The following is a 14,913-nucleotide window of genomic DNA, read 5'->3' on the forward strand; positions in this document are numbered from 1 at the left end:
AGCAACAACACCAAGAACACCATTCTTGGCAATACACGTGACCTTCACAAGAGATCAAGGACAATTCTCACTAAAGCACAAGTTCGGTTCAACCCACAATAAACCTAATGAGGGTAGCACGAATCGACCTCCAATCATCAGCTTGATGAAAACCGGACAGCACCCTCTTTTTAGATTTTTTGCGCTCTCTTACTACTGCCTCACATTAATGATTCTCTCCAGCTACCACTTTAATAGAGAGAAAACCCTATTGATTTAAGTCAAATATAGCCTTATATTAATTTCTCCGTATGGATTATCACATGAGCTCAACCCTTTGAGTTTGCATTTCATTGGGCTTCCTCCACATGGGAGTGAACCCCGCCCAACACAACATGGCCTGGGTTGCGGCAATGGTCACTCCACCTCCAGGCGAGCAACGATCATAAAGCACAGGACAGGACTTTTGCAATGAGATCCACAATCGACCCATCCGAAATTTGTTTTGGATAATCCAATGAGGTGATCTTAGTCATTAAAATATACGTCACTAATCATCCTAAATATTAAAACAATTCCATTCAATAGTTCAATCGTTCTGAACAATTGACTATGGTCTCATGAAATTTCTCACTAGTGTCAAATTGAAGCCTCGAAATTCAAATATTTCCAACCTCTTAATTTTCTCCCCTAATTACGTACTTTCAATCTTCGATATCAGGTCAAGTTGCAATACGCGCTTGACGGGGAGTGTTAAACCTTTTTAACACTAAAAAACACGTATTCATCTAATAATTTAAATTTTTAAAATGATTTGTCGTGTTTCACAAAAATCTCAAAATTACTTCATCAAAACGAACGGATGGAAACATGTCATGCGAAACTTTGCATGCCAATGATATTGTTCCGATCTTATGTGCCGTAATGATAGAGCACGCATAAAAGACAAAGTTACTCAGTTAGGTATATTCAATTATTCACATATATATAATATATGTACACACATACATAGACACGCGTAAATACAAACGCCCGTCGATATGCAAGTTGAATTTTGCTCCCACCAAGCCGCCACAAAAGCAAGCTTTCCGTGAAGGTTAGGCTCGTTCTCATTAAGCCTCTCTCTCTCTCTCTCTCTCTCTCTCTCTGTCTGTGTGACGCCTCTGAGCAGAAAAGGAATCCACCCTAAAATCTCAGCTACCCTTTATTTGCGTTCTTTTCTTCTGACTGAGCCTAAGCTAAAATGTCAGCTACCTGCAAAAGACAAAATAGGATCAGCCCCATATTTGTTCGCAAAAGAGATAGCTCTATATTCTCTCTCTCTCTCTCTCTCTCTCTCTCTTCTCTCTCTCTCTCTTTGTGGGTTTGGCGTCTCCCTCCGAGATTAGGTCAATTTAGTTTGGCTTGACGTGTGCCCTAAACATGCCAAAGATCGGACATAGCGTCGACTCGAGTCCTTAATGTGGCCTTTCTTAGATTCACCGTCAGTGGAGTGGGGTTTCGTGGCTCTGGACCAACCTCCGAGTTCGACTGTGCACTTAGATTCGGCGTCGGCGTCCATGGAAGGTCCTCCTTTTCTCATTAAGAGCATCTTCGAAAGACCTCTCTCTCTCTCTCTCTCTCTCTCTCTCTCTCTCTCTTTTCTGTAACTTTTTACTTTCTCGTGACTCTAACGTAATTCGTAAGGAATTTAATCTGCAATACCAAAGGGTTATCATCATCTGGTTATGACCTCCCGCTGGGGACCCTTTTGAGTTTAAGACCTGAAGAGGTAGAAGAGCGACTAAGTTTGCATGCTCCGATGGCACGTGGTTCTTCCCTGGTAAGGGACACAAAAACGCACCAAACAAAACCCTCTATGTAGATCGAAAGCTGCACACATGCAAAGCTTAACGCACGTACCAGAAAGCTGCGATCGCGTTCCGTGTTGAACTCGTCCAACGGCGATGGGTGACCGACAAAGAAAGAGAGACGCGGACATATTCCCTGGTTCCATTTCATCGATTGTTTGTACGTTTAACTTGTTATCTATGTCAGTCCATTTCAGAATAGAGATAGGTCTCTCTCCCTCTCTCTCTCTCTCTCTCTCTCTCTCTCTCTCTCTCTCTCTCGCGTCCTTTTCTTGGTCCAGCCAGCGACTCTTTTCTCATTAATTCTTCATCCGCCTCCACTTGCGGGGGGGTTCATCTGTCAGGTGGACCAATCCCTTCTCGAGGAGTTTGACAATGGAGAGACTTTGGGGGGATGATATTATTGAGGGTTTGATTAGGAGGGACAGGGGTGTTGAGGGATTCAAGTCATCGAAAGCTCACGTGGAGTCTTCCTCCTTTACAACGCTGTCGTCCTCCACTTGCATCTGCATATGGGCCTCCCGGACAATGAAATGGATGAAGACACGTAAGTCTTCACCCACTCCCGGTTTGTCCTACCCAAAATGTTTGGGCTCTTGGCTTGTGCTCACGTATTTCGCAGCAAGCTGCAAAAGAATACGCATTAAAATTCTTCGTAGTACCCCCCACGTGTTACACAGAAGTATTAATTTCTTGGAGTTTAAGAAAGGAAATTGGTTTCGAAAAAAAAAAAAGAAAAAGAAATGAAACTAGCCAAATTGAAAGCTTTTGAGGGGCAAATTTGGAATTCTAATAAGCTTTTGAGTGCTAAAGAGAAAACTGACCAAATTTCATTAATTGAGGGTTTCAGCATTTCAAAAATTCTAAGCTCAAAGCAGCCTTGAACTCTTAGCTTTTCCAAAGCTAGCATTTGATCTAAAGCCCCTTGAGAAAACTTGCCAAACACTCCAAATTTTCCTTAGGGGGCTCCCTTGGGAAAGCTAAATCAAATGCAGCCTTAGATCGACTCTCTAATTGCCTCACGGTACCAGAGCCGAGATGGCGTCGGGCGTGATTTCAAAGTTAAATTCCATAACACTTACCCTTGAAGCATGTTTTTTGGGTACGACCTTAATTAAATCGTGGCATGAAACTTAACCGTATATTCATATATTTTGGTCGTGAACCATATATATTGAGAAGGCACATAACGGGCGCGTTTAGTCACCCACTCGTCGTTCTTACTTCACACAAGACCAATTTTCTTAGCAGCCTACTATAAACCCGGTCAATCTCCCTCCCGGTGGCAAAACTTCAATCACGTTCTTCCACGGAAACGAAGAACACATCAATGACATAAGAGAGACTCAGAGCAGGTACAGTAGTGATGGATGCTCATATGGTGAAGGCATCGTGATATAGATTAACAGTGCACTCTATGAGAGATACAAAGTGCATAGAATCATCAATGCATGCAAGGAAAATGTGGACTTCAATCGATACTATGAGATTGTTGAAGTATTGTTCCACATCGTTCGACAATAGGCCCTAAATGTTTCATATATTTATGTGATTTTCCTCCACCTATTAACTTAAGCTCTTGGGTTTGACTTTCTAACATGATATCATATGTGCTTTACTTCCTAACAAAGATTGATCTAGAACGAGCGGAGACAGCCCGGAAACAGCCGCAACAACTCCATGTTCCCATCTGTTTAAGGACCTAAGAACATCCGTCAAAACTCCCCTTTCATATCCCCACACGACCACTTGGGAGTCGTTGCTTGTTCCTTAATTCACGTTCCATCGCCTTCGTTAGGACCACTCGATACCTCCATATTCCAAGTACATAAGAAGTAGAATTCCAAACACGGGAGAGACAAATTGACCAAGCAAAAGACTGTCACGCCCATGACATTATTGCTTGTTGGTATTATCCATTCCGTAAGACGATTCGTTAACGCGGACTGTTAGTCTAAGGTGTTTCAAGGACCCCAATATCGGCAGATGCACGCATCGGGTACCTTTTACTATACGCCATAGAAATTGCCGGTGATGAATAATAATAGCGCGCCGATGTTTAGCAAGTTCCGACGATCCAATAAAAATCAATAATTCGACCGGAAAAATTTGGTGATCTTGGGGATTCAAAACATCTATAAAGAACGTTACGCAAAAAGGTTATGAGTGTATTTTATTTCTTTTGGTTTCTCATTCCGAAGACGATGAGATTTGCTTGGGCTAAAACGATTGGTAGAAGAAAGTCCGGCCCACCAGACCCAGCCCAGGCTCGATCGGAGCGGGTTCTGGACCGACCCGTGCCCGATAGAAAACGGAACGGGTTCCGCGAGCTCATCGGACCTTCAACTCGGAGCTCAATTCGGATTCAGTAGTGTCGTCCCCAGTTCGTCAAAAGCGATTTGCAATTCTTTGAAAGATTTCGCATTCATCGGGAAGCTCAGAAGCTCCCCAATCCCGGCAATGGCCGAGGTAATCTTGAGAAACCCTCCTCTGTTTGTATGTTCGTTCATGTGTTCTTCTTTGGGCGACAACGATCGTCAAGTTGAGTCGAAGTTATGATTCGTCTGGATTGTCATCTGGGAAGATCGCCTGATGGGTCATGGCTTCGTCGCATCATACGATCCGTTAATCCGGCTCTGTTCGATTAGGTGACAGATAGAGACATCACCAGGTAGCTATTGGGGTGACAATTCGTTGGAAACTGATGCACCCATTTTGGATTCAGCGAGTTCTTTTAAGCGATACCCATTTGAATTTCTGTAGATTGTGTTATCATGCATTGCCCGAATGCTTTTGGAGATGCGTATATCGGAAATCCATTTTCTTTCCATGTTCTTTTGCATTATGGAATTCTCATGACCACGTCCTTTGAGTTTCTTTTGCTGCCCTTTTAAGTTTATGCAGCATTTGATTGCTAGTTACCGAGTCTTTTTATCTCTATCGTTGGAGATCGATTTGGCCAAGTAAAAAATATTTCATTTTGCGGAAGATCGTTCCATAACATGTATTTTTCTCTTGTGGGTTCATTTAATTGTTGACTCATTCCTCAGTATTGGGTGATTCAGGGTCGTGTGGTGCGAGTTCTGCAAAGATCTTCATATCGAACGCCCGGGCATTTGTGCACGAGGCTCAATGACGCGAGGGAGGAGAAGGCTGCCGAGGAGGAGGAGCAGAAGGAAGCGGCTCGTGCCATTCAACAAATTGACGCACTGAGCGTTAGTTTGTAAGTAAGACTTCTCTGCCACGCGACCAAACAGGAGATTAAACTTTGACTTTGATCCGGTAAAGGGCTAACTCTTAGTTTCTCGTAAGTGTTGCTCTGCGGTGACGCGATGCAAATGAGACTCTAGCCTGTGCCGCCATGTTTGTTGGGATTCTGTCTACGCATGAAAAATTAGATGCGATAGGTTCCTGGAGCTGTACTCCTCGCATGAAAAATGCTTTCCTATGTTATTTTGTAAATTTTCGTTGTTTGATTGAGGCATAGATAGATGGAGCGATCTATTCGAGTTCCCAAAGACCATTGCACCTTTGTCTTAGAGGAGTCCGCTTTAACAATTTCTGATCTTTTATGAAGAATTCCTTCTCTCAGACTATCTTTAGTCCACTTGAACTTCTTCAGAGTCTGTTCGTGGAGAAGATTCACTATCTTGACACAAGTGGTCATGCTTTCCATGATTTGGCAACCCGGTAATGTTTATTACGTGTCCTTTTGGTTAATGTTGCATCTCCATTCTCATGCCAACCCTCTAGGCAATTCGAGCATGTGATGATGCCAGATTCTTGCTGTACACGAATCTCCAATCCACCCTTTGCCCTTCATCTGATCTTAATATTGTCCAATCAAGACATTGATCTCTCTCCAAGACATTAACCTATCTAAACTCGTAAGAATGAGGGTTTGACAGCAGTTCGGGTTATTTCCATAGCCAGAGCACTGCACTTCACTATGATCCTAGCTCTGGCTTCCACTATTATGATGCTATAGGTAGCGAATAACGGCTTAAGAAGATAAATTCCGACTATGAGTGATCGTCGGCTTCGAAATGTTACAACTTTGCTTTCTTATTTGGCAGGGAAGTGTGTTACACGAGAAGAGGCGTATAACACAGTCCAAGTTTCGAGTAATTTCAAATGCTGGAAAGCCATTTCCGACAAGATAGTGTCATCTTCAAAGGGAAGTCGAGTTTTGGAGAAACTAGATCCTGCCAAATCCGAAGATGCACCAGCACCCGGGTCAGTTGTTTCTGGATCCTCGAATCTCAGGCGAGAGTAGTCAAAAGGAACCGTCTCGCCTTTCGCCATCAACAAAAGAAGAGGCAGGAGGAGAAGCCGGAGGTTATAACAGAGGAGGCAGAAGCGACACCTAAAGCGAGGGAGAAGGCTTCGGAAACGAGAGTCGAAGAGAGGGAGAAACTGTTGCTTGGCCTTTACAGTGGAAGCTGTACATGAGGAAAGCAAGCGCACACATTAGTACTGTATAATGCTCGGGCTTCCAGCACGTTGATTAATTTCCATTTTCCGATATGATTCTTGCGATGAGACCGCATGCCTGAAATCTACCGCCATTAGTCTTTGCGATGAGCATCTGTTCTTGTTATCTTGACCTATAACAGTGGAAATTAACTGAATCATGCGCCACTGCCAGAGTAAACACATGTTCCACAGAGCTCAACCAGACCTCAAACTTCGCATAGTTTAACTAATCATGGAAGTACACAGTTGTTATGCGATATCCATCGTGTTTATCACGGCTCATCATGAGCTTGAAGATGTCCCGGAGGCTGGACCAACCCACCACCGTTTCATGCGGTGTGTCGACACTCCCACTTCCACACCGCATGAGCACGCCTGTCTGAACTGGCCCGCCACTCCCACTTCCGTTGACCGCGACTATAACCCTAATAGCATATAACACGTATATTTAGGTATTCACGCTCACGAACGGTGGCTAAGGCTGGTGGAGACTTCGTGCATTGTTGGGAATAAAAAAGGCTTTTCGTAATCCAAGCTCATCTCGTAAATTAGATTCTTACAATTATTATCTAGAGACTTGGAGTCTTGAAAATTGTTATTGAGGAAATTAATGTTTACTTATTGTTGCTTATTTTCAAGATATTTTTAATTGTTCTAGTTATCTAAAGGGTCTATAAATATTATGAAATCCTTCAAGACATATTTGAACATCAATTCCAAATTTTATTTTTCCAACATTTGGTATCAGAGCCAGTTTTGGCTGAGTTTTATGAATTCGGCTTAGAAAATCTTGTGTCATATGACCTCTGTGAATGGTGCCGGGACGATCCAACCTCAACTCCCATGGTTCAATGCGAAGAATTTGAGCATTGGAAGATCCAGATGGAGGTGCTATTCGGGTTTCAGGAGCTGAACGAGATTGTGGAAGAAGGATTCGGGGAGCCAGAAACGCCGACAAATTTGACAACGGAGGAGCAGAGGACGATAAAAGAAAATCGCAAGAAAGACCGTAAGGCTCTCTTTTACATCTTTCAAGCTATAGATTCGTCAATCTTTGAAAAAGTGACGAATTTGAAGACGGCAAAAGAAGCTTGGGACTCTCTCATCAAAATATACAAAGGCGTTGAGAAGGTTCGGCTTCAGACTCTTCGTCGACAATTCGAGCTCCTTCAAATGGAAAAGTCGGAGTCCATTTCCAACTATTTCTCACGGACATTGGCTCTTGTCAATCAAATGAAGGCCAATGGTGAGACTATTGGTGACCAATAGATCGTTGAAAAGATTCTTCGGACGCTAACTTTGCAGTTCGAATATATTACGACTTCCATTGAAGAGTCTCGGGATCTCTCTATTTTGACCGTTGATGAGTTGATGGGCTCTCTACAAATGCACGAGCAGCGACTCAAGGAGAAATCCAAGACGGTAGAGGAAGCACTACAAAGCCAGTTGGTGTTGCCCGATGAAAAGAAGAAACTTTCTAATCAAAGGAAAGATAAAAAGTGGCAAGAGAAGCATTCTGGACAACGAAAAGATAAGTCCCATATTCAGTATTTTAATTGTAAAAAGTATGGGCATTACCAATCTGATTGCCGAAGCAAAAAGATTGGTGGTCAAAAGTTTCATGCCAAGGTAGCAAGATTTGTTAATAGCGACGATGAGCATGACAATGGTCTTTTATTCACGTGTGATGCTGCGGTGGATAACCAGAAGAACATTTGGTACTTAGACACTGGATGTAGCAATCACATGTGCAGCGAGAAGGAATTATTCCCAAAACTTGATGACACCTTTCGTTCAGAGGTGAGGTTCGGGAATAATGCCAAAGTTCCTATCATGGGAAAGGGGACAATTAAAATCAAGGTGAAGGATGGGTCGGTTCAAAGCATTTCCGACATTCATTATGTTCCCAGTCTTCGAGAAAATCTCCTAAGCATGAGACAATTGTCCGAGCGAGGCTATCACATGACCATTAAGGATAAGCTTTGCACGATTCATGATGGCAAAGGAGGGTTGATTGCGAAGGTAAAAATGGCTCGAAATCGACTTTTTCCTTTGTATATTAATTATGCTACCTCGTGTTTTAGTGCCTCGGTGCAAGATTCTTCATGGCTTTGGCACAAGCGGTTCGGGCATGTGAATTTTGATAGCTTGAAGCTGTTGTCTCGAAAGAAGATGGTGCGTGGACTACCCGAAATTTCTTCTCCGAAGGAGATATGTGAACCATGTGTTATTGGAAAAAAGTGCAAAGAAAGCTTCCCTTCAGGACAATCATGGAGAGCTTCAAAGCCGTTGGAGTTAGTGCACTCTGACCTCTGCGGACCGCTCGGTGAATCGTCAAATCGGGGGTACAATTATTTTGTTACCTTCATCGACGACTTTAGCCGGAAAACATGGGTTTATTTCTTGAAGCACGAGTCCGACGCCATTGATGCTTTCAAGGAGTTCAAAGCCTATGTAGAAAAACAATGTGGGCACCAAATTCGGATTCTTCGAACTGATCATGGCACTAAATATTTGGTTGGTGATGGCTTCTTCAAATAGTGTGGCATCAAGCATCAATTGACAGCACGGTATACTCCTCAACAGAACGGAGTAGCAGAGAGAAAAAACAACACTATTGTTGATGTGGTTCGCACCATGCTTCGTTCCAAACAATTGCCTCAGCATTTCTGGGCAGAGGCGGTTGCTTGTGTTGTTTACTTGTTGAATCAGTGTCCTACTAAAGGTCTTGAGTTCAAGACTCCGGCGGAGGTGTGGAGTGGTCGAACCCCTTTAGTTCAGCATCTTCGCGTGTTCGGGTGTATTGCTTATGCCCATGTGCCAAATGAGCTTCGCAAGAAGCTTGATGAGAAGCGCGAGAAGTGCATCTTCCTTGGTTACAGTAATGAGCCAAGGGTTATCGGTTGTATAATCCAATAACAAAGAAGGTGGTTATCAGTCGAGATGTCACCTTTGATGAGGAAGGTGAGTGGACTTGGAGCATGGAGGAGAAGAAGCAATTTCACTTTGTCCTGGACGAAGAGAAGTTAGTTCAACCCGATTCAGATGGTCAATCTGAACTAGTAGCGGCATCGATGCAACCTGATCCGGTAGCAGAGACTCAGTCGGATTCTGCTGAAACGTCATCACGTCCACGGCGAGAACGAGTTTTACCGGCTCATTTGAGGGATTGTGTTTTGTCCAATGATGACGATCCCTCTGAGGAAGAAATTATTAATTTTGCTCTCTTTACAGATTGTGATCCGACAAACTTTAAGGAGGCTTCCCAAGATGATGGTCGAGTTCGTGCTATGGATGATGAGATATATGCGATTGAGAAAAATGATACATAGAAGCTCACTTCTCTTCCAAAAGGCAAGAAGTCCATCGGCATGAAATGGGTCTATAAGACCAAGTAGAAGCCTAATGGTGATGTTGATCGGTTGAAGGCTCGTCTTGTAGTCAAGGGTTACAAACAAAAATCCGAGATTGACTATTTTGAGGTATTTGCTCATGTTGGAAGAATGGAAACTATTCGCGTGATCTTTGCTTTGGCTGCTCAAAGACGTTGGAAAATACACCAAATGGATGTCAAGTCCGCATTTCTCAATGGCATACTTGAGGAGGAGGTGTATGTGGATCAACCTGAGGGGTATGTCAAGAAAGGACAAGAGGGTTTCGTCTACAAATTGAAGAAAGCTCTTTACGGTCTCAAGCAAGCACCGCGAGTATGGTATACCAGAATTGATTCTTATTTCATGAATCATGGTTGTAACCGATGTCCTTATGAGCATGCTTTATATGTGAAGATTGGCTTGAACGGTGAGATGCTCATTGTTTACCTAAATGTTGATGATCTCATATTTACCGGAAATTGTCCTGAGATGATTTCTGACTTCAGGGAGGCCATGACTCGTGGGTTTGAGATGGCGGACATGGGTCTCATGTATTATTTTCTCGGCCTTGAAGTTACACAATTGGAGGATGGTATTTTTATTTGTCAACAAAAGTATGTCAAGGACATTCTTAAGTGTTTCAAGATGGCTACTTGTAAACCAATTAGCACTCCAATGGAGGAAAGATTGAAGTTAACAAAAGATGGAAGTGGCTTCGAAGTCGATCCCACATATTTCAAGAGGCTAGTCGGGAGTCTACGATATTTGACTTCTACTCGGCCAGATCTTGTTTATAGTGTTGGGATGGTAAGCAGATTTATAGAGACTCCTAGACAATCACACTTGCAGGCGGTGAAAAGAATTCTACGATACATTAAAGGTACTGTTGATGATGGTATATTCTACACTATTTCTAATGATTTTCAGCTTATGGGATATACAGACAGTGATTGAGGAGGTGATATTGGAGAAAGGAAGAGTACTTCCGGTTATGTTTTCTCTTTAGGAAATGGAATTTTTTCTTGGTCCTCGAAGAAGCAACAGGTGGTTGCTTTGTCCAATGCGGAAGCGGAATATATAGAAATGGCTTATTGTGCTACTCAAGCAGTTTGGCTACGTTTGATGTTTGCTGAATTACGTCATAAGCAGGAGCATCCGACGGTGATTAATTGTGATAATAAGTCAGCAATTGCCCTTGCAAAGAATCCGGTCTTTCATGGAAGAAGCAAGCATATTGATATAAAGTATCATTTCATTCGAGATCTAGTGAAGTCCGAGGAGATTGTGTTACAGTTTTACAAGTCGGAAGACCAAGTGGCTGACATGTTTACTAAGCCGTTGAAGACGGACTCCTTCCTTAAACTCAAGAGAATGATCGGCATGGTCAAGATGAGCTCGGTTTAAGGGAGGCTGTTGGAAATAAAAAAATGATTTTCGTAATCCAAGCTATCCTTCAAGACATATTTGAACATCAATTTCAAATTTTATTTTTCCAACATGCATATATCAATATAGAATTAAACTAACTACAGTCAACTCTGACATCTCTTTAGAGTTTTTCCGCGTTCTTGAGAAAGGCTGCATGTGACGCTTACCCTTTTTCGTTTTCCCTTCCTCCTTGTGAATGCACGTGAAATACTTGACCAAAAAAAAAAAAAATGCACGTGAAATAGGAAATACACGAAGTTACCGTCGTTCGCTGCAACGATGGCAGGCGTAGGATTGGATGTATTTATATGTATTATGGCATAAACAACGACTGGAGATTAATTAAAATATGCAGATATGGCCGAGGCTACGGCTTAGGTTCTTGGATCATATGTCTGGTCATAATAGAGTTGTCATTCAATGGCCATTGGCCAACTATTGGCCAATTCAATGATCGTAGCCCAGTCAAAGTGTTTGACCACTGACTTAGCAAGCACATCGTGCACATCACTCTGCCTCTCTCTCCGACATTGGCATGATAAATAAGCCTTACCTTCACCCATCACAAGCATTATATTGGGACAAAACCCTAGCGAGCCATGGCTAGATCCCTCGTCTTTCTCTTACTCGCCCTTGCTTCCTCTCTCTTAACCCTATCCCCGCCTGTGACCGAGGCGCGCGGTGGGGCGTCCATCGCCTCCCTGATCCCCGAACAGCTCTTCGACGGCATCTTCCTTCACAAGGACGATAGTGCGTGCCCAGCCAAGGACTTCTACACTTACGACTCGTTTGTGCGAGCCGCGAGCTGCTTCCCGAAGTTTGGCCGCACTGGGAGTGTGAGGATGCGCAAGCGCGAGATCGCAGCCTTCCTTGCCCAGGTGTCGCACGAGACGACCGGTGGGTGGGCGACGGCGCCGGACGGACCGTATGCGTGGGGGCTGTGCTTCAAGGAGGAGGTGAGCCCGCAGAGCGACTACTGCGATCCAAGCGACAAGGAATGGCCTTGTTATCCGGGCAAGTCTTACAAAGGAAGAGGACCCATCCAACTATCTTGGTAAGAACCATGACCCTCCATAGCTATATCTCATACATATCGTCAAAATTTAAGAAGCTCTGGTCATTGGAATAGCGAGCATAGGCGAGAGTTGTGCTGCATTCGTGTAGTTAAAGATAACAAGGATTTGCCACGTGGCAGGAACTTCAACTACGGACCCGCCGGGAAAGCGCTCGGCTTCGACGGCCTGAGGAACCCGGAGACGGTGTCCAACAACTCGCTGGTCGCGTTCAAGACGGCGCTGTGGTTCTGGACGACAGAGAGGAAGCCCAAAACCTCCTGCCACACCGTCATGGTCGGGAAGTACCGGCCGTCCAAGGCCGACCTCGCGGCGAACCGGACGGCCGGGTTCGGGCTCGTCACCAACATAATCAACGGCGGCCTCGAGTGCGGAATCCCCGGCGACGCAAGGGTCAACAACCGGATCGGCTTCTTCCAGAGATACGCCAAGCTGTTCGGGGTGGACACCGGACCCAACTTGGATTGCCAAAATCAGAAGCCCTTCTAGTCAAGAAATAAACAAAAGGAAGATTGAAAAGATGATGAAGATTGCAGTTAGGAACCATGATGCTGTGTCTTAGAATAAAATTTGCAGAATGGTCCTTGTCGGGACAAATGGTAAATTCCAAGAGAATTGGGTTGCATGGGAGCTGACAAAGTTTGCATCACGATTTGGATTCTATTTGGTCCTGATCTTTTTGTCCCTGGTCTGATTCCATCTTTTAGCTGTTATTAATTCTATCCACCGTGATGGATGGAGACATAATTCATTAAATTCAAGTTTGGATACAAGTCTAATGTCCGAGCCCACCAACAACAAAAAATTTCTAACGACTAACCAGAGAAATCATGGCCGAACCAAGGCTCAATTTCCTAAAATACCCCAATTTAAGGTTCGATCCCAATTTTGCCTCGAACTTTTCTTTTGCCTAAAGAAAAATTCCAAACTTTTGCTCTAATCTCAAATCTGCCTACACATCAAAAAATCGCCATTAATTTCTTCAAAATTATCAAATCTTGGTTAGTTAGAGATTCATTATTAGAACCTACATGTTTGTCAATACCCTCACCTTCATATGAAATAGCAATAATCTTCTAATGTTGGTAATTTTGAATAAGCCAAAGGCGATTTTTGGGCGAATGGATAAATTTGGTAATAGAGTCAAAGTTCGAGACATAAAGAAATGGTAAGTGCACTGAAAGTCTTAAAAACTTGTCATGAAAGTACAATTGAGTTTTAAAACTTTCAAAAAGTACATAATCGAGTCCTAAAACTTGTCATGAAAATACAATTGAGTCCTAAAACTTTCAAAAAGTGCAATCAAATCTTAAAATTTGTCAAGTTTGTGCAATCAAGTCCTTTCATAAACTCTATTTAACTTGACAAGTTTTTGGATTTGATTGCATTTTTTGATAGTTTGAAAACTCAATTGCGCTTTCGTGACAAGTTTTAGGATTTTTAATGCACTTATCTCATTAAAATTGGGTCTAAAGTGGAGGATTTTTCTTAGGGAATCAGCCCTCGAATGAAAATCGAGAAGAGCTGGCCCCTAAATGGACATGGCAATTAGCATCACAAGATTGGGCTTTTGGAGTTGGACCGTTTCCCATATGAATGGAACAAAGCTATGGTTTATACTTATCGACTTATTAAACGAAATTCATAGCAGGCTTTGTTTTCAGCAGAGAATGCTTCTACAACGATAAGAAATAACCCTTTCTTTCAAAGACGAAAAAGAGCACCAGCAAAAAAGAAATTAGGAAATTTCATGAATCCTAATTCACTCAATTAATTTATTACATACTCCGATTCAGTTTCAAGTTCGTGTCGTTTTGAGTTAGATCAGGACTTTAAATGCGATCGGGGTTCAAGTTGCATTGTAGGTTTGTGTCGTAGTTATGCCAATTGGGCTGAAAGGGGGTGCACATGTTGAAGTTCAATCATGAAATATTAAGTTGAAGGGCAGTGCAATAGTTACTTGATCATGATCGGACAATCGGTGAACTCTTCCTTAATTTCTTGCCTATCTGGCTCAAATTCGACTTAGGATATATATAGGTCTTGATTCACATTCAGCACTTCGTTAGCGATGAATCTCAATTTGATTGGTCTTTTCTTTTGGGGCTTACAATAAATATTCTAAATCGTTGGAATACCCTACTAACCTCATCAGATGCGTTCTATCTTGGTCTTGCCGACTCTCATGCTAAGTGATTACGATAATACACGAGTTTTTATTTTAGAGGTAGTGTCGAGAGAGAGCGCGAATGCCACCATGTGTAAATGAACTTTGAAGGCACATGATGCGTTTCGGAAAGCATTTAGGAAAAGTTTTTTTAGAAATGCAAAGAATTTTAGCCTAAAGGGTTTTGGTTTCCCCAATGGTCGATGGTAAAGTTAGTCCTAGTTCTACTACTTTGGTGTAGTCTCGTGCCACTTAGTGATCGACACGTGGAGCTCCCGACCTTTAAGTGCTCCTACTTGGTCCTCTCTCTTTCTCAAGATTGTAAAAAAAATGCTCATCAACCACCAAAGAAACAAGAAAAGTGCCAAAAAAGTCCTAAATATATTGTATTGGTAGTAACCGTTCATCCGGCTAATTTAAGTTAGAAATTACTGACTTGGATGCTGGCAATCCTACATGGCATGGTCGGCATTAATGTGGACAAAATTCATAATTTTTAAATACCTTTTTTCTTTTTTTTTTTCTCTTTTCTTTTCCTTTTTTTTTCTTTACCCTCACTGGCCAAC

At 42.8% G+C, this 14,913-nt stretch overlaps 2 protein-coding genes and 1 long non-coding RNA gene across 5 annotated transcripts; 2 read left to right on the top strand and 1 right to left on the bottom strand.

Moving 5' to 3' along the window:
• Nucleotides 1-934: 934 nt before the first annotated feature.
• On the bottom strand, nucleotides 935-2,052 carry LOC130135176 (uncharacterized). The gene is made up of 2 exons (XR_008814654.1): nucleotides 1,882-2,052; nucleotides 935-1,233 (listed from the first exon to the last, which is right to left on the bottom strand). It is a non-coding gene; the product is annotated as an uncharacterized LOC130135176 (long non-coding RNA).
• Nucleotides 2,053-4,043: 1,991 nt separating this feature from the next.
• LOC115680748 (uncharacterized) lies at nucleotides 4,044-6,496 on the top strand. 3 transcript variants are annotated; one of them, XM_056303676.1, is made up of 4 exons: nucleotides 4,067-4,298; nucleotides 4,880-5,052; nucleotides 5,452-5,519; nucleotides 5,906-6,496. In XM_056303676.1, exons 1-4 carry the CDS (start codon nucleotides 4,290-4,292, stop codon nucleotides 6,103-6,105), a joined length of 450 nt encoding a protein of 149 aa, XP_056159651.1. In that variant the 5' UTR covers nucleotides 4,067-4,289; the 3' UTR covers nucleotides 6,106-6,496. The 3 variants fall into 3 exon arrangements, 1 of the variants encoding a protein (XP_056159651.1); XR_004005680.2 differs by lacking the exon at nucleotides 5,452-5,519 and having other exon boundaries at nucleotides 4,076-4,298; XR_008814645.1 differs by lacking the exons at nucleotides 4,880-5,052; nucleotides 5,452-5,519; nucleotides 5,906-6,496 and adding an exon at nucleotides 4,478-4,867 and having other exon boundaries at nucleotides 4,044-4,298.
• A 5,162-nt stretch (nucleotides 6,497-11,658) lies between these two features.
• Nucleotides 11,659-12,864, top strand: LOC115680736 (chitinase 10-like). The gene is made up of 2 exons (XM_030604569.2): nucleotides 11,659-12,161; nucleotides 12,303-12,864. Exons 1-2 carry the CDS (start codon nucleotides 11,707-11,709, stop codon nucleotides 12,667-12,669), a joined length of 822 nt encoding a protein of 273 aa, XP_030460429.1. The 5' UTR covers nucleotides 11,659-11,706; the 3' UTR covers nucleotides 12,670-12,864.
• The last annotated feature ends 2,049 nt before the right edge of the window (nucleotides 12,865-14,913 follow it).

The sequence above is a fragment of the Syzygium oleosum genome, unplaced genomic scaffold (genome assembly GCF_021117445.2).
Source record: "Syzygium oleosum isolate NSW1041296 unplaced genomic scaffold, Sole_v2.1 Sole_v2.28, whole genome shotgun sequence".
In the NCBI taxonomy this organism is placed as follows: Eukaryota; Viridiplantae; Streptophyta; class Magnoliopsida; order Myrtales; family Myrtaceae; genus Syzygium; species Syzygium oleosum.